Source organism: Crocodylus porosus, unplaced genomic scaffold, assembly GCF_001723895.1.
Source record: "Crocodylus porosus isolate Cpor-Errol unplaced genomic scaffold, CroPor_comp1, whole genome shotgun sequence".
Taxonomy (NCBI): domain Eukaryota; kingdom Metazoa; phylum Chordata; order Crocodylia; family Crocodylidae; genus Crocodylus; species Crocodylus porosus.
In genome coordinates, this window is record NW_017728943.1 from 82,921,211 (window position 1) to 82,940,927 (window position 19,717).

The following is a 19,717-nucleotide window of genomic DNA, read 5'->3' on the forward strand; positions in this document are numbered from 1 at the left end:
GTTGAATCCCATCCTATTCTCATCTTCCCACCCCACTGCCCACATCCCTCCAGGTCGAAAATGACCCATCCACCACCATTCTCTGGGTGCGGCCCTCCAGCCAACTAGTGACCCATTTGACTGTGTAGGTGCCAACTCCACAGTCTCCTAGTTTTTTAATGAGAACAGGGTGAGAGACAGTGTCAAAGGCCTTCCGAAAGTCCAGAAAGGCTATGTCCACTGCTACCCCTGCATCTAAGGATTTTGTGACCTGGTCATAGAAGACCACCAGGTTGTTCTGACAGGACCTGCCTCTAATGAACCTGTGTTGGTTGCCCCCAAGCATAACCTCCCTATCAATATATCATCAATATATAATAATGGTGATGCACATGTGTCCTTAAGATTTATGTTACTCTAATATATTCAGCGAGACAAACACTGAGAACAATTTCATATAGTTAATTTTGTAGGAACCATATTCTGATGAATTGTTAGTTCTTAGTCATCTCCCATCTGATTAAACAATTTACCAGATTACAGCCTGATCAGACAAATACTGCTACATGAAACATAATGCACGTTACCAGAATCCTCTGTTTTAGTGCTGTTATCCTTTGTTGTAGTACTAAGTAGTCAATAATATGGGTGAAATTCAGCCCTCACCCTTGTAGGGTAGCACAAAACCCAGCATGCATTTAAATCCCATTGATATGAATGTAATTTAAACATGTTTTTAAGTGCTATGCTGACTATGAGCTAGAAACTTCATTTGGGGAGGTGGAGAGGGTTATGGGGATGTAAGCATTGGATAGACCTTGTGCTGGCTTTCTGCAGGAGTGTTTCACCACTATGCTAAAAAGTGATAGATATTCTTTATGGCTGTGCGAAGTTTCAGTCCCTGATTCGATTTGAAGTAGATTCAGCCTGATTCAGTGGCCGAATCTCCGAATCTGAATTAAATCAGAGGACCCTTTAATCTCTCTGAATAGAATCAGAACCCTCTGAACCGATTTGGAGAGATTTTGCAATTTGGACGTAGATGCAGCTTTAAATGTTTTTTTTAAATGCCTCTAGGTAGCAGGGACTTGTGAGTGCTGTGATACTGGGGTACATGGAGTGTCCCACAGAAGCATGGGGTACTCCCCAGCATGCTTGGCAGCAGACCCAGAATTGGACCAGAAGCACTTTCAGTCCACTTTTGGATCCACCAGGGAGCATGCAAGGGGGCCCCCCATGCCCTTCTGGTTCTGAAACTGGTACTTCCTGGGTCTGGGAGGGGCACCCAGGGTCCTCCCAGTGACCAATCACCAAGCCGGGGGAGTGCACTCTCCAGTGGACCCGGAAGGGGACCAGAAGTACTTCTAGTCCACTAGCAGGGTCGCTGCCGAGCACATGGAGGGCTCCCCCCCACCCCTGTGGGATGCTCCATGTGCCTCCACATCACAGCGATCACAAGCTGCACTCGTAACTCGAGGTATGTAGAAAAAACTTTTAAAGTGTCTATGGCCGAATCACTTGATTCTCTGAATCAGCATCAAAACTTCAGATTCAGATTTGGCCAAATTGAATCAGGGACAGTGATCAGAATCAACTAATCGAATTATTGTCCCTGATCTGGGCCAAATATGAATCCAAATCGAATGGGGCCTGCTTTGCACACCCCTAATATTCTTCCATATAGGCCTAATATGCAAATGATCTTCCTCATATGCATGCTGCGTCTTTACTTTGTAGTTCCTATTTCTGGCTTGTTGGCTTCAGTCATGAACATCACTCTGTAATGTCTTGAGTAGTCTTTGCTCTCTGTGCGACTCAGCTGCCTCATCAGTTTATAAGGAGGCGCTGCTACTTGTGGCAGAGAATGGTCTGTTATTCTAAGCATATTAAGAAGGCTGTGAATACATTATTTTTATCTCCATTTCAAATAAAACCTAAAACCAAATCCTGACCATTTGTGGTCATTAAAGATCTCCTGGCATGTTTTTCAGCAGTAAGGATGTTAACCCAAATTGGGTTTTAGCCAGGGTACTGGGGTTAGTACATTCTTCCTTCTTAAATTTCCCTTGCAATTTCCAATGTAGAAGTTATTTCCTTCCTAGAGGCTATTGTAAATGTTGAATAGTGATACTGTCCACTCTGAAACAACTTCTGTGTTGTTTCAGAGACAGCTGTATTTCAAGTGTGGAAAAAGTGATTCATTTATAATTTATAAAATGTGCCAAATACAGGCAATATCTGTACATCCAGGTTAACTATGCACGTTAAAACATACTTAATTTGAGAAAAAGGAAATTGGGAGAAGAATCCAAGAAAAACAACAGGTAACACAGACACAACCTCCAACTCCCATTTTTTCTCCTCTTCTTAATGTTGTCACATGCAATCATTTTCACTATGGCCATTAAAAGCCTTATATATTAATTGGTTTGAACAGTTGGCAGGATAGAACTGTTCGCCAAGTCATCTAACAGCTCTTTGAGCAGACAAGTATTTATTTTTGATATTTTTCAAAGAAGAAACAATCTTATCATTTCATTTTAACACAATCTCTTCTGTCCACCCCTAGTATTCTCTGCCACATCAGTGTCACCTTATTTACAATACCGAAGGCCTGAGAAAATCAGCAAGATGTAGCTCCTTCCATCCCCTTCACATAGTCACAACCATGTCAACTTCACCTTCTCATTCACAATGAGCCTCCGATTCAATCTGGAGAGATTCAGAGAGATTTGATGATTCGGACATAGACACAGTTTACATGCTTTTTCTACATACCTCAAGGTACCAGGTGGCTCATGAATGCTGAGATGGTGGGACGGATGGAGCACAGGGGGGTCCCCAGCATGCTTGGCAGTGGACCCGGAAGTGGACCTGAAGTATTTCTGGTCCACTTCTGGGTCTGCTGCTAAGCACGCAGGGAGCCCCCCCCCCCCCACTCCTGTGGGACACTCCATCTGCCTCACCATCTCAGCGTTCACAAGCTGTGCCTGGTACCTCAAGGTACCTAGAAAAAACATTTAAAGCTTTGTCTATGGCTGATTTGTTGATTAGCCGAATCAGAATCGAATCTTGAGATTCAGATTTGGTTGAATTGAATCGGAACAGTGATCTGAATCAGCTAATTGAACTACCACCCCCCAAATCAGGCCAAATCCAAATCAAATACAGCTGGCTTCGCACTCCCCTAGCATAAACGTCAAAAAACAGTTACCGAGAACCATATTCCTATGAGGTTCTATTATTGCACATTTTTTTTCATTTTTTTGAAAATAGTATGTGTGTTTTTGAAAAATTATCCTGTAATTATGGTGAATGGATGGAACAAACCAAACCAATAAAAGTTACTGTATCTCATGGTGTACAAGTTGACATTTGAAGGCCAATTTTTAACTCTTCAAATTCAACCTCAACTTATACATCATATCACCATCCCCTATGAGCAGCACTGGGCTTGGTGCTGGGCTGGTGTGGCCCAGGCAGCACTGTGTGCAGGGGATGGGGCCACATCAGCCTAGAACCAAGCCTGACACCAGTTGCAGAGGATAGGGATGAGGATGGGGACAGGTTCAGCTGGCACGGCCCCTTACCTTGCAAGTGGTATAGGGCATGCAGGCAATGGGTTTGTGCCAGCCAAGTGCTGAACTTGGCCCTGACAGCTGAGAGTGGCACTGTCGAGCACCAAGCTGAGCCCATGCCCTGCAAGTGGCACCATGTCCAGCCCTGTCCCCTGCAAGTGGTGCTTGGTTGGCATGGCCCCATCCCAATGCTGGGCTTGCAGGGGATAGGGCCATGCCAGATGAGTGCCAAGCTGGCCATCTACCATTAGTGGCACTTCCAAGTGCTAAGCCTGGCCCCACCAGCTGAGCACCGAGCCCAGTGCTTCTTGCAGGCAGTGGGGCTGGACTTGGCGCTTAGCAGTGCTGCTTGTAGGGGATGGGACCGAGTGCTGAGCACTGGTAGGGGATGGGGCCTGTCCCTGTCCCCCTCTTATACATCGTGCTTATGAAAATCCTTATTTTTTGCGTCAGAAAACCGGGGTCGACCTATATACTGTGTCAACCTATACACCTTGAAATATAGTAATAGAGCAGCAGGAGTAACCAAGTGTATGTGTCTGTGCTAACAGTGGTAAGAAGACAATGTCAAGGTTGAGAGGTCAGAAAATTGTTTTGCATTCAAAATACTTCCCTCTTCCATCCATTCACCATAATCAGAGGATAATTATTTAAAAACACATGTACTATTTTGAAAAAAATGAAAAAAATGCACAATAATAGAACCAATAAAGACTGTTTGACCACCGCATGCATGTATGAGTACTTTTTATATCTCTACTTGTTCCTAAGATTAGAACTCCAAGATATACTTTTTATTGCATTTTTAACTTTATAGTGTGTTTTTTTGCATTTTTTCTGGCCACAAATAAAGGTTCTGATGTTATATTCCTTATTTAGAGAAAACTCCCATTTAGGCCAAAGGGAACAAATGTAGGATTGAGAGCTAGTTATAAGACAATAACACAATGTTAAACTATAATTGACTACTGAAAGAATAAATAACATGGATTTCTGGGTCACAGAACAAAGTTATAATTTAAAAGAGGAGACAAGAAGCTGGGTCTTTAAAATTATTTTAATTATGGTATCTTTTTTTCTCTGTAACTACCAGTTAAAAAAAATAAATGGACTAAGTAATGAAAGCCGGTCTCTCAAAGAGCATGGCGGCGGTAAGGGGGGGGGGAGGAGGGGGAGGAGGACTGTATAACTCTATTTTCAAAAGACAAAGTAAAATAACTGAATGAAAAGCTGCAGACACAAATGCCACCTTGCAGCAAGCATCCTAATTAAGTATATAACACATACACAGAAGCTTATTTCATTCTTCTAAAAGTACACACTCTGAACATTACTGACACATTCAGTAAGTGACCAGGAACCTACAGAAAGGGCCCAAGAACCAAATATTTTTTCCTTGTTTAGACAGTTCACTCAAAGGCCTCCCGTTTTACAGCCAGAAAGGGCATTTGTTTCATTAATTACCCTCTAGGGCTTGTGGTGTGTGATGGGCAAAGCTCTTGCTACACGGAAACGAAAGTGAGGAAAATAACTAATACACCATATGTCTATGCAATTAAAAAGTAGCTCTCTGTAACTGAATCCAGGTACTGATGGTTCATTGCTTAATCAAGCTACTATTGATCTGAAATCCACAGGAATTTCACCTATAAAATGAATGCAGAATTGATGCTTTGTTATTTGTAAGCATGTGTTGAAATCCACCCCTATTATGTGGGCAGATGGGTCCCAACTCAGGAAAACCCTGCAGGACAAATACCTTACTACTGCCTAACTGTAGGCATTGCAGGCAAGCAGTCAAGTGTCTGTCAATCACTTAAACTTTTCATTTCTTTGAGTTGGGCGTTTGTGATAGGCATTTTATCTGTGTGACCACTTTAAAACATGCACACTCTAGTAATTTTGCGTAGGAATCTCCACATTATGTTTTGGTTTTTAGAAAGACCTGTTCTTCAGGAAAAATGCTCAGACATCTTAGAGGGCTGACAGGTACTGAGTGTTGGAGAGAGAGGGAGAAGGGAGCAGAGGAAAGGGGAAAAGAGAGGAAGGAGCAGCTTGGGAAGTTCTGGTGGGCTCAATGGCACGTCATGGCAGCACCTACTGATGTTAGAGGGTATTGGGAGAAGGGGTAAAGTGGGGGCTTTTGGAGCAGGCTGTGGGAAGTGCCAAAGGAAGTATAACAGGTGCATGGCTCAGGGACTACAGCCCGGCTGCAGGCAGTTAGAATGCAATAGCCTGTCTGCCTAGGAGGACTAGGCCGGCTGACACAGATGACTGCCTGGCCCAGAGGAAGTTAAAAGCTTCCTGAGAAGGGAGCTGGGAGAGAGAAAGCTGTGGTGCTTAGGGAGGAAGCACAGAGTCCGGGTTGACTTCTCAGGGTCTGAGGAAAGACCGTAAGTTGTCATTTAATCATTTATTTGTGTACTTTGCTTATTGTTTATGTTGGTTCTTGTAGGAAACAAGCTTGTCCCAGGGAAAATAGAGACCATTTGAGCAAGCAATAGCAATCTGCTACAGGGAGCTTCTGACAGACAAAACAGGGTGGAGATAGAGATAAAAATAGGAGCAGCTAGTAGCAGGATAGAGGAAAGAGTCTCAGGGTATTTTTCCTGCTGCATAGCAGAGAGGACAGTTGCCTCAAGCGATTGCCTGTTCAAGTGACTGAGTCAACTATGGAAGAACTTGTCTTTGCAAGAACCTCAAGAACGCAATAGAAAACTAAGTACCCAAATGTAAGTTCCAAGGGGCCCCTTATGTAATTTTCTTGGGCTTCATCACAGGATTCAGGTTTTGGGAAGGGGACTATGATTAAATGCCACAGCTACTATGAAGGTTTGACTAATCCTTGGATGAACAGATAGTCTCCAAAGCTGTGGAGTTTATATTGGCCACAACCCACAAAGGCTCAAGATCAGGCTTAAACCACACAAGCTCCTTAATCATTTTATGTTGTTGTTGTTTCTAACTTTTCAAAAACCTTTCAAACTTGTAGGAAAACCATCCAGCTATATGGAAAAACTGCTCTCCAGGTACCTAAAGGCAGCTGAGTCCAACAAACTTTCTTCAGGCTCCTACTTTGATGATATAAACAGCTATTCTCACTCACTTAACCAGAAGTAAATTTACAGAGACAGCTAGTGCGAAAAACAGTAGCTTTCACAGCTGGAATCTACATCCTCTCACTGTACCGGAATTTTATACATTCTTTTTGTTTCTAATCTTTTGTTTTGTTCTTATTTGAAACTGAATTCTGAAAATGGTGGAAACACAAATATTAGTATTGAAGAGATAAATATTATTTTTAATGATTTTTTTCAATTTCATACCTCTTTATTCTTCTTTTTTTTTAAAGAAAAATTGAATTAATTGGAAAGAGTAGCCAGTTGTGACAGAAAAGGATTACAACTAGTTTAGAAGATTATAAATTGCTTTGCTTAGCCCAATTATTAAAATATTTTTCTCATGGATTAATATATAGTCTGGTCTGTATCCAATACATACAACACATTATGTATGAAGCCTAGTCAATTATTTTTATACGTTACTTACCCTCTATGGTTTATAAAACCTGAAAAGAAATCCTCTTCTGATTTTTGTAGTTTTTTTAGAATGGTAAAAATATGTCTACCTTCTTGTTTCTTATGAAGATTAACTTTGTGGCACTTCATCCCCCTTCTCCTCATCAATGATGTTAGCACACATGTGTACTAGCAAAGAGCTGGTTTTTTCGCCAGCACGGATGAAGGGACAGTGGCTTACTGATTTTGGTGGGCTGCCTAAAACCAGAAGTTACTCTTTTTGTTTAGCTGAAGTTTTTGTTTAATGCTGGTATTTCTTGATTTTTAGAATGCTTAGCTTTGCAACTATGTAAACAATGTTCCTTTAACTTAGTGAGCTTTAATTAAAAAAAAATGTGTTGTGTTGTTTTTTTGTATGGAAAAGAATGCTTGGTTTCAGCTAAAAGCACAATTCTTCTTCACCGAGTTCTCTACTAAGCTATATTTTGAGGGAAAACACCTGTGTTTGGCTCATAAATTCAGAGCCTTTTAACCCTATCCCTGCTAAACAGTGGCATGGAACCTCTATATCCTGGTACAGTTCTGCATAAGTCATATTAGAAATCTGATTCTGAAAAAACTTGAAAATATTCTCAGTGTTTGGGATCATAAAAAGCTACCTTTTCAATCACTAGAAGTTTCTCAATTCATTGCTTTTTCCCTTCCTAAAATAGTATCCTCATGGCAGTAAGAGAATGACTTTTCAATACATACTATTATTAATTCATGAGCAAAAACAATATATTTGGTACCATAACAAATCTAAACATTAAGATCCCATCTCTTTCTGGTAATACTCTGGTATCCCATTACCAGCAGCTTACTTCACTTTATTAGCAATTACTAGAACAGTTACTGTATTATAGCTACTATAGCAGATGCATATTAGACAAAAATAAATCTTTCATAGTACTGGGAAAGTGAATACAGCACTCCATGAAGGAGGTCTCTAAATTGTTTCAGTACTGCAGAGACGGTCTTTTACCCTGACTTTTGCAAACAGGCAGCCCACGCAAACCAAGCTTTTCTGATTCATTGGCTGGCAACCCCAGACTCTGAGAGTCATAATAGCTTACCTAGGATTTACATCAGGGGTGGGCAAAATGCGGCCTGCAGGCTGGATGCAGCCCATTAGGCCAGTTTATCCAGCCCATGGGACCCCTAAAAAATTTAGAAAATTAATATTGATCTACCCCTGGCTGCCTGTCATGCAGCTCTCGATGGCTTGCCAAAACTCAGTAAGCAGCCCTCTGCCCAAAATAACTGCCTGCCCCTGATTTACATGGTTGAAGTCTGTCTCCACTAGTTTCCTGTACTAAGGCCATGTCTACATGGGAAATTTGCTGTGCTCCAGAGTGCAGCCTTCAAGTATGCTAAGCTGTTCTGAGCAAGCTGCCTCCTAAACCTGCAGTAATATAGCAGTGTCCAAGTAATGGAAGGGATGGTCTAATTAGGCAAGCTAAATGACACTTGCATTTATCAGTGTTAATCACCTACTCTGAACTGCTGTCTGGATATGGCTATACCACATTTGGTTCAGGAAGCAGCCTGCCCAAAGCAACTCAGCAAGCCTGTGGGTGCCACTCTGAAGCACAGCAAATTTACTATGTAGACATGGCCTAGAGAACTTAGCGCTCTGTCTAGTATATTTACTATTCATGCATTCACTACAGCTCTTTCCAAAGATATCTACTGGGGGTGGTGTTTCTGTACTGTTTACTACATTTTTCACAAACTATTGCTTGAAGAGCCCATACCATTCTTAATCTGGCTGCTGAAATTAAAACATGTTTCTTACCATCATCAACTGCAACTCCCCCCCCCACCACACAACTTATTTCTGTGGACTAGTGATCATAAATCTTCTTTTTTTAAATGTACTTTCAGCACAACAGATCAGCACTAGGGCTGTGTGGAGCTTTGAGTGCTGATTTGATTTGGAGGAGATTTGGCCTGATTCAGCGGCTGAATCTCTGAATCCGAATCAAATTGGGAGACCAATAAAAAGGTCCAAATTGATTCAAAGCTGTCTGAATTGATTCAGAAAAGATTTGTAGAACTTCAGAGATTCGGGCAGTTCCTGCTCGCAGCCGCAGGCAGCTAGACCCAGGCTGTGTGCTGGTAAGTGGGGGGAGGGGTGGAGGGGATCATAGGGGGACCCCCACCACGCCCCATCCCCTGCCTGCTCCCCAGCTCCCCTGAGCAACCCCTGATCCCTGCCCACTTTCCCAGCCACGTCAATGGCTGCCTCACCCAGCACCAGTGTCCTGGCTCTTTAAAAAAAAAAAAGTGTCCTGCACTCACCAGTTCCTGCCAGACTGGGGGGGATCCCCACTGCCCACTTCCCTGCACTATGCGGGGGGGCTCTTCCATGAGTCCCCATCCTCAGCCCATTCTCCCAGACCCATCAATGGCTGACCCACCTGGACCCAGCATCCCAGTTCTTAAAAAAAAAAGAAAAAGCCCCGTACTCACCAGATGCTGCAGCGGCCATCGGGGCTTTTGGGGACTCATGGCAGAGTGCCCCCATGCAGTATGGGGCAGTGGGGGGGCATCAGGGATTGCCCCCCTGCTTGACAGCAACCAGTGAGTGCTGGGAGAGCAAGCAGGGGGTGAGGGTTCATGGCAGAGCCCCCCACACAGCATGGGGCAGTGGGGAGCAGTGGGAATCGCCCCCCCCACCTGGCAGAAGCTGGTGAGTGCAGGGCTTTATTTATTTCTTTTTTTAAAGAGCCAGATCGCTGGGGCTGGGCAGGGCAGCCATTGATGGGGCTGGGAGAGTGGGGGAGGAATGGGGCCTGTTTGATTTGGAGATTTGGCCAATTTGGCAGCGGCTGAATCTCCAAATTGGATTTGGCTGAATCAATTCGGGACAGTCATCTGAATCACTTAATCAAATCACTATCCCCCGAATAGGCTGAATGTGAAGCAAATTATTAGTGGCTTTGCACAGGCCTAATCAGCACCACTGGGTAAGTGTGTGCTTTCAATCACCAACAAGACACTTTCTCATTCTGATGCCAAATGAAAACCCCATGTACACCTCATTTGCAAATTTTCCAGGCTTGTGGCTGATGTTTCTCACCAGTATTATTACTGGGACTGCTTTTACAGCCATTTATGAAAAAGATCTGCACAAGTGTGTGTGCATGCTTGATGTCTGACTAAACTTAAGTAGTCCAAAAAACTAATTAGAAAACTTATTTATCTGACAAGAAATTTAGAAGTGGTTAATATGCTGTGATAGGATTTTATAATAACCATACACATACAGAAATTAACCATCAGTTCCTGTTTGATTTAGGTCTATTGCATGGATATTTAATTCACATCTTTATTTTTAAATAATATCACAAACAAGGTTGTATTGTTTCAAAGACAGAAATAAGAATGCTAGACCAGTTAAGATTTAACTGGTAATGACTTTAAAAGGCTCCAGATTAAGGATGCCTAATACCTTACAGCAGTATGGGCCAAGTTTAAAATTTGCCAGGAGAACCACGCTTTGTCTACATATGTTTTATACCTAGTTCCTTCCTTCTAGCCTCATTATGGGATATTAAAAGAAAGGGGGCATTTTCCATTTATGAATAATTTTTCCTCATATTGCAACTATGTGTCTTTTTACTTCTTAGCCACTTTTTTTTCATTTGTTTTATTTCATCCTCTCTGTCTCCTTCCATCTCACATTTTCCTTTTTTCCATAAAATCTTCAGACATTTCATTTTAACTTACAAAATATAACACTGTTTTAAGATGGCATAGTTAAAGTCTCCAAAAGTAAAGAAAAGCAAAAATTGACGTTTCTAACAAGCATTTCCCCAGGCATACATTTCATAACATAAACAGTAATAAATTAACCTACCAATTTACCAGAAACATGAATAGAAAGCATGATACATTTTATGTGTATTAGTGTTGGGTTAATGTTGGTTTTGGAATACTAGAGCTGAATTATGACAAATTTTTTTGGCTAACTAGTATCATTGAATGAATGGAAACAAAGGGTGCAGTTTATTTTATTATTGCTTCCAGTACCCATCTCACCTTCACATGTTCGGCCACCTGTAGAAACTGAAAAGCCCTGCTCACAAGTGCAGTGGAAAGAACCGTCTGTATTTATGCATTCCCCATGAGGCACACACAGTTGAGATTCTTCACATTCATTGATATCTGAAAAACACAGAGCAAAGCTGTAAAACACTTTAAAACAAACTCTTGAATACTACTTGTGCAACTGATTCAAGTATGCATTAACAGTTACTGCCATTTAGTTCTGGTCTGCAACTTTTTCTGATAAGCTTGTCAAAAAATGTTTCATTACTAACATCTGTGAGGTGCCCTGATGTAGAAGATGTGTGCTAGAAGTGTGGGATAGTTATCATACTTGACCCATTTCAGCTATGGGGGTAGGTGCTAAATTAGCAGAGAATGATTACTGAAAGTGGAAAGTGGCAGGATTTATGCTGGCCTCTGAGAAGGAAGAACTATCAGGAAGCCAGTAATCATACTGCTTGGCTCTAAGCACAAGTTAGAACAACCTAGGGGCAGCTTAAATTTCCATCAGCTACATAAATGGAACTAACTTCCGCCAGCTAAGGAAGTCCTAAGAAACTGCATGATTGCTAAGCATAGGCATAGAACTGCAGTCAAGCTTTCTCCACCTTCCTCCATGCAATGGGGCCAAACAGCAAATACGGAAAGACAGGTGAAGCCTGAATAAGGCAAAGCCAGAGAAAGCCTAAAGACTGAGATGAGCACTGCCCTGGGAGGGAGAAAGCCCTACATTCGGGCCTTGGCCCTTGCCAATACAGGTGACTTTGCATTTAAAAGGCATTGAATAAAATGGATAGGCAACAGTGAGATTGCTTTTGCTCCATGAGCCCTTCAATTTGTTTCCAGCTTAGGTTAGCTATGGGAAGGTGTCCTTGGTGCTCTCTGCTAACTCCTGTATCTCCAGGTAGAACAGGAGGAAACACTCTTCCCAACAGGTCACTCCTACTGACAGGAAGGGGAGTAAACCCATTAGCTGCTGACCAGAAAATGTGGGTTGGATCTGGACTATATTAATGGCATTGAGACAGAAGCCTTCCTGACCACCTCAGCAGATTTCTCCCCACATGGTGAGGTGGTAGTATCTTAAGGCACATGCCGTATCTTTAAGCCCTATATAGATGTTTCTGTATCAGTTGAGCCCAACCCCTTTCTTTACTATTGATGGTAACAGTAGCATAGCACCAACAAAGCCATCATCCATTGATCTTGGAGCAATCAGTTTAGTTTATTTCCAAGGAGATAATATGAGACAAACCCAAGGGAAGGCTGCCCACAGGAACTGAGGATAGACGTTTTTAGCAGAATATACTTTTACCAGAGGAGTGATCCATTCGGGGATAGCAAATAACATCTGGACATTTCTATCTATAGGTCTTTAGCAAATGGAACTTGGTTAAAAGTTACACGTTTTAGAAAGTTCTATCTTAACAATATGCATTTCCATTTCTCCACCTCTGCACTAAAAATAAGATGTTCAACACAATTTCTTTTTCATCTGAGATAGATTCTGCTTAAGTAAACCAGCAATTCTGTCACCATGCACTACACTCAACCTTTTTAGATTCAGTGTACCCCTTATTAGGATCAAGGCACCCTTTGGACAATGGTAGCTCTTAGCTTTGATTCATTTCTTGACTATGGAAAAGAAATAGCACAATTATTTTGTTGCAAAGAACTCATGAAGACCACCCCCAAGGAATCTCTGGGACATGTCTTGATAAGCAGAGAAAGTCAGGGTTTTCCTGCTTACAGAGACAGGCTTCAGAGAGTCCCAGGGGCTGCTCCAGAAGAAAAAAAAAAGCATGGAAACCAAACTAATTATTTCCAAAGATATTAAAAGTAGAGAATGAAGGGAAGACAGGATTAACGACAACATAGGGAAAAAATTAAAGTTGTCTGAATGATCTGACGGCACCCGATCAACTATGTTTTTGCTGAGTAAAACCTAAACTTTCTTTTATTTTCTTTTGAGAAGACCACATTTTCGTAAAAGTATTTTGGCTGAGGGACTAAAGCATTTCAACCTTAACTGTTGGTTGATATTCTTTTGCCTGTGAATATTTATTGTCTAAAGTCTGTAACCTGAAATGATTAATTTAGAAAATAAAATTAATTACAGAATTGTATTTTTCATTTGATTTATCTTTATGTTTTTCTGTTGTATTGTTTAAAAACTACATTTTATTGCCAAACTACCATCTTTAGAAAAAAGTATTTATTAAATGGCTAATTGGAATTTTTGGCACAATCTGTCAGTTAATCAAGATTCCTAGATTAAAGGTTCTGAATGGAGCACAATCTACAATTATCTTCATTATTAAAACATTGTGCTCTACTTCTAATCTAAATTTGATTGGCTTCAAATTCTGGACACTGGATCTTATTATACCATGGTCTGAAAGTTTGAAAAACCTTCTACTATGAAGTTATGGTTCCCTGTATAAATATTAGACAGTAATCAAGTCACCTTTTAACTTTCTTTTTGTTAAATTAAGATGATTGAGCTCCTTCACTATAAAGCATTTTCCCAAACCTTTGCTTATCCTTGTGTCTGTTTTTTGAATATTTTCCAACTCAACATCCTTTAAATTGCTAGCACTGGACCTGGACAAAGACTGCTAATAATCATTGCATCAGTGCCAGATAAAAGGTTGATATAATCTTCCCTAGTTTTACTTAGCATTCCCATGCTCATACATGCAAGGACCACATTAACCCTGTGGCCACAGGGATGCGCTGAAATCTCAGGCTACAAACAGATGTTGCCTTTGTGTCACCATAAACATTTTTCTGGCAATGCAAAACCCAAGCAAACAGTCATCCATATCCCTTGTCAAGCCACAAGTGCCCAACATGAGTTTAGAGCCAAGCAGCATGATTACTATTTTTTGGATAGTTCTTTCATCTCTGTGAGACCAGCAGAAATCCTGCCACTTTCCACTTCAGTAAATATTCTCAACTATTTCCTGAACCATCATGACTAAAACACTGCAGCCCCATTTAAAATGCAAGAATTCTGGAGCTCCTAATTAACATCCTCCTGAAGTACAATAGATACAGAATGCATTTCATCCTCACATCATACAACCTCAGCACCACAACCATTATTTTCTTAAAATACAGAACAAAAGTATACATTGAACTCTTCTGCTTTTTTTTTTTGGACCACTGACCACTTCCATCTAGTAATAAATGAATGCTGTTCTTTGAGGGAAAGAGGGTGGTTCTCTTTCTCAATCATAGTTAAAATCTTTTTATTGTCCTTCTATCTGCTGCATAGATTCCTCTTTGTGTCCTGTTTTCTTCTCTTTTAGTTTTCTGCAGTTTATAGCTTTGATTTATATTAATTACTGTTGGCTTCCCCTTTCTTCATTAGCTAACTGCATTCACTTCTCCAGGTTGGTATTTTGACGGGGTGGTGACTTTTTAGACATGTGTCTCCTAATGAACATTCACATCTTTCTGTTTAAATTCTTTCTCCAAAATAATTCAGTTCATCTTTGGGAAGTTTTTCATATTTGGGAAGTTAGTTCATTAAAAAAACAAGTATCTGTTCACGTGTGTATCACCTGTGTGGACTTTACATGTAACAAATGTAAACAAGACATTTACATGTACTTAAACTACTACTGATTTTTCGCTTGTGATCAATTATCTGCCAAGATGAGTTTTTACAGAGAACTCTCTTGTGTTGGATTCAACACATTTTGAGTTAGGAAATTGTTATCCATAATACTTTGCGATTCAGTGTATCCATAATTTTTAGAGATTTAGTGAATCTGCATATGTCTTCTAGTGTATACCACTCAGATTGAAGCCCCAGTGATAATACATACAATTGCTTAAAGAGCCAGTCACCGTCATCCTGTTTCTTAATATGATTTGGTGGTGTGCAACAGATACCAACAAGTACCCCATCTTGTGCTTAATCTGTTAGGACATTTGATAATAAGCATGCCAAAGACTACAAAAATAAATCTTTCAAGATTTGGGAAAATGTACTAGCTCCATATGACCACTCTCGTTCCAAGAATTCCTACCTTAAGACAATAAAGCTGGAATGATGCCTGTTGGAACAGTACAACATATGTAAAACCCTAACTAGGATACAATAGATGATTATAGAGATTAGCATAACAATGAGAGAAGAATAAGAGGGTGCTTGTAATCATACTAAGTTCAGTTTTTCATGATTTATACTTTCCCTGAGGTATTCCACACTTTGCTTACACATTTTTATAGCTAGACTATACCTTGACAACCCCTGCTGGCCATCTGCCGGAAGCCATCTGGACAAATGCACTCATAAGATCCATCAGTATTCATGCAGTTTCCTCCAAGGCAAATATCACTGTCTTGGAAACATTCATTAACATCTGAAATCAAACCATTGCTAAATATTAGACACTTCCAAAACTGAATAAATTCTTAAAGGCAGCACATTTAATATGCATATATTGATTTGAAGTAAGTGCTTATCCTTACTACATTTAAAGAAATATGTAATCATTTCATTTTATTAACTATGGTAGCATGATCCTTTACATTTCCTCCCATGATATTCGTATCTCAGAAATTTCTTTAATATTTCTATCGTCTTAAACCTTGAGTCTGTGTATTGTTCATTCTTAGCAAGAATGCAAAGTATTGAGAAGACAATGAGACACTTTGCAAGAGACTTTTACGTAAATTTCTCCCCTACTTCCATATTTATTGTAATGTTACCATATTACAGGTAAGTACATATTTTCACACATACAAGTGCCCGAATAAACCACAAACCTTATTTTTGGAAGGCAGAATGTACACAAAAAAAGATTTATCCAGAGTCATGGCACACAGCAAGTCCTCCTGGGAACAGACTGCATCTAGGAAGTGTGGCATCAGGAACTTCCTGGTGTGGCAAACTATCTTCTGTGAGACCACACTTCCTGGATACTCTGCTTCCCCAGGAGGACTTACTCTGTCACACAAGGTTAAGCTCTAAGCCCTTCCAAAGGGCAGCAGCAAGACTGTTACCTCTTTACTGTAAGCAGTCCTTTATATAAGTTCCTAGAAATAAAGTACAACCTAGAAATAAATACAACGTACACCCCTAGAAATACAGTGTTTTTTCCATATCACAAGCCTAATCAAGAGGCTCACTTGGTGCTTTAGGCATAAGCTGTAGCAGGGGCAGGCATGTGGCGGTCCCAATTGTCATGGTGCCCTGTGACCAGTGGGGTCCCCCAAGGCTCTGTCCTCGGGCCTACACTATTCAACATCTTCATTAATGATGTGGACATTGGAGTCAGAAGCGGACTGGCCAAGTTCGCTGATGACACCAAAATTTGGAGCAAAGCATCCATGCCTGAAGACAGAAGGGCGATCCAGGCTGACCTAGACAGGCTCAGCAAATGGGCGGACGAGAACCTGATGGTGTTTAATGCTGAAAAATGCAAGGTTCTCCACCTTGGGAGGAAAAACCTACAGCATCCTTATAGGCTCGGCAGTGCTACTCTGGCTAGCACTACAGAAGAAAGAGACTTGGGGGTCATCATTAACCACAAGATGAACATGAGCCTGCAATGTGATGCTGCAGCTAGTAAAGTGACCAAAATGCTGGCTTGCATCCATAGATGCTTCTCAAGCAAATCCTGGGACGTCATTCTCCCCTTGTACTCGGCCTTTGTGAGGCTGCAGCTGGAGTACTGCATCCAGTTTTGGGCTCCAGAATTCAAAAAGGATGGGGAGAAGCTTGAGAGAATCCAGAGAAGAGCCACACACATGAACAGAGGTCAGGAAAATAGACCTTACAACAACAGGCTGAGAGCCATGGGGCTCTTTAGCCTGGAAAAGCACAGGCTCAGGGGTGATCTGATGGCCACCTATAAGTTTATTGGGGTGTTCACCAGTATCTGGGGGAACATTTGTTCACCAGAGCACTCCAAGGGATGATGAGGTTGAACGGTCATAAACTACTGCAAGACTGTTTCAGGCTGGACATAAGGAAGAATTTCTTTACTGTCCAAGCCCCCAAGGTCTGAAACAGCCTGCCATTGGAGGTGGTTTAAGCACCTACATTGAACACCTTCAGGAGCAAATTGGATGCTTATCTTGCTGGGATCCTATGACCCCAGCTGACTTCCTGCCTTTTGGGCAGGGGGCTGGACTCGATGATCTTCTGAGGTCTCTTCTAGCCCTAATGTCTATGAAATCTATGCCCCCACACACAGCTACACCCCCTCACAAATCCTCCACACCCCACCATACACACACTTACCACCTCCCTACCACACACACCCCCCCTCACCCTACTACACACCCACCCACACCCACTCACCCTAGCATACATACACTCACCCCACCATACACCTCCCACCCCCATCCACCCCTCACCATACACACACAATATAAAAGAGTAAGACTTTATTTTTGAGTTATTATACAACCCTTTTATATGCAGTACACAAAAACAAACCATGATGAATATTCTTTGTAATAAAACTTAAGATGTATTATAGCAGGTGTTTGACTTTTAGTATACAATTTGGTTTTTTTCTGGTCCTAAGATGGCAACCCCCTCCCGCTCCTAAAAGGAGTATGGGGGGGGGCAAGGGTAGGGATTTCGGGTGGCAAATGTCAGGGGTCAGGGGATGGGACTTTCAGTCCCAACATGGTGACCACGGGGTAGGGCAACTGTTAAGGGGTGGGGCTACCCAAGCGGCCTTCAAGAGCTCACCAAAGCTTGTTAAGTGGCCCTGCAGTCTAAATAATTGCCCATTCCTGAGCTATAATGATCAGACAATAGCTATGGCTGTGAGAAATTTAATCCAGGACTTCACCCCTTCAGTTTGCTGAGCAGACACAAGCAAAAGCCATTCTGGCACCTGCATGGCATGCACAGTTTCTCCAAGCATGCTGCTTTTCCAGCAAAGAAAACAGCCTCTCCATTTAAAACACACACCAATTCTGGGGGCTAATTATGGGGTAAAAGATGCATGTTGTATGTGAGAAAATGCAATACATTAATGTAGGAACCTCAACTCAATGTATTTTTAGAATACAGAAGCACAATGTAAAAGTCAATTAAATCAGATTTCCTATGGTATGCCAACAATTGTAGTTCCCTGACATGCAAACAAGATACTGTAACTGTAATAACATGGTGCAGTCTTACTTAAAGTTGTTTTTATAAATGGATTGTGTATATGTTATGACATCTGCATTTAAGTGAATATATGAGATGTTATCCTCAGTGCATAAATGTTAAGAACTATGCTGCCTTACACCTCTTTTTGCATATTGTGCTGCATGTATGCTATAGTGCTAATTTAAGTTTTTTCTGAATCTGTGTATGTTTTGCAACTATTTTGAAATGGGTGTGAGTGGGTGTGGAGGGATGTGGGTCAGTGTGTGGGTATGTGTGGGGCGACTGTGGATGTGGGGGCTGCTTAGGAGGGGTGGGTCCCTTGCCCCTACTGGGCAAAGCCCCCCCCCAGCACACAAACTACCCTGCCTGCAGGGTCCCAGTCCCTCCCAGGGGCTACAGCTCCCCCCTAGCCCCCTCCCCCCACTGGTGTCTAGCCCCCTGCTCATTCCCCTGCTTGTCTCCACCCTTGGGAGGCTGGAGATGAGCAGGAGAATAAGCGGGAGGCTTAAGACAAGCTCCTGGAGATGAGCTGGAGACATTCCCCTGTTGTCTCCAGAGGCTGGAGACAAGCAGCAGGTTGGAGATGAGCAGGTCAGTGATGGAGATAATTCAGGGATTCCCCAGTGGTCTCCAGGGTCCTGATTGCTCCCCCACCTGGCTTCAGCCTCCTGCACTGCTCGCAGCTCACTAGCAGCAGCAGAGGCAGTAGGGGCTGCTTGGGGCCTCATGGCACAGCCTTCCCTCCACATGACACGGGGCAGAGAGGCTAGGTCCTAGCTGCCTGGCACCTGCGCTGCCACTACTGCATTTTGAGGGTGTGGCCAGGCTTGGCAGTGCACCACACATTGTCTGGAAGCTCAGGGGTGCTGCAGCTGTCACCCAGGGCTCAGCGCTGCTCAACCTGAGTGGCCCAAGCTCTGAGACAGCATGCGACACCCTGCCAAGCCAGGCCACACCCGCACGATGCAGCAGCAGGGGTACCAGGCAGCTGGGGCTGAACTCTGCTGCCCCCTGTGCAGGGGGGCTGTAACATGAAGCCCTGAGTGGCCCTGACCGCTGCTGCTACTGCCAGTGAGTGGGGAGGGAAGGGGGTAGAGTGAGCAGGGAGCTAGAGGAATGAACTGGGGTGGGGAGAATGAATGGAAGGCTGGGGGAAGGCTGGGGGAATGAATGGGGAGCTGGGAAATGAACAAGGGTGGGGGGAACAAATGGGGAGTTGGGGAAATGAATGGGGGCTGGGGCCAGGCAGGGCCTCCCCCATGGACCCCTCCCCACTCCTCCAGTTCCCCAACCCCCTACTTACTTGGCAAGCTGGGTCCAGGTCCCTGCAGCTTGCACCACTGACTGCCCCACACAGGCAGGCAGCGTGCTTCAGCACCAGGGCAAGGGCCAGTCATAGAGATGCTCTGGCTGGC

General features: G+C 42.5%; 1 protein-coding gene across 6 annotated transcripts in view; it reads right to left on the minus strand.

The window, feature by feature from the left end:
- The window catches only part of LTBP1 (latent transforming growth factor beta binding protein 1), a 333,716-nt gene that overhangs the window by 53,585 nt on the left and 260,414 nt on the right, over positions 1-19,717 (minus strand). For all 6 annotated transcript variants that reach the window (XM_019549709.1, XM_019549708.1, XM_019549707.1 and 3 more), the window contains 2 exons: positions 15,424-15,546; positions 11,162-11,287 (listed from right to left, as the gene is read on the minus strand). In XM_019549709.1, the coding sequence (XP_019405254.1) occupies positions 11,162-11,287; positions 15,424-15,546 (249 nt within the window). The remainder of the gene's footprint in view (positions 1-11,161; positions 11,288-15,423; positions 15,547-19,717) is intronic.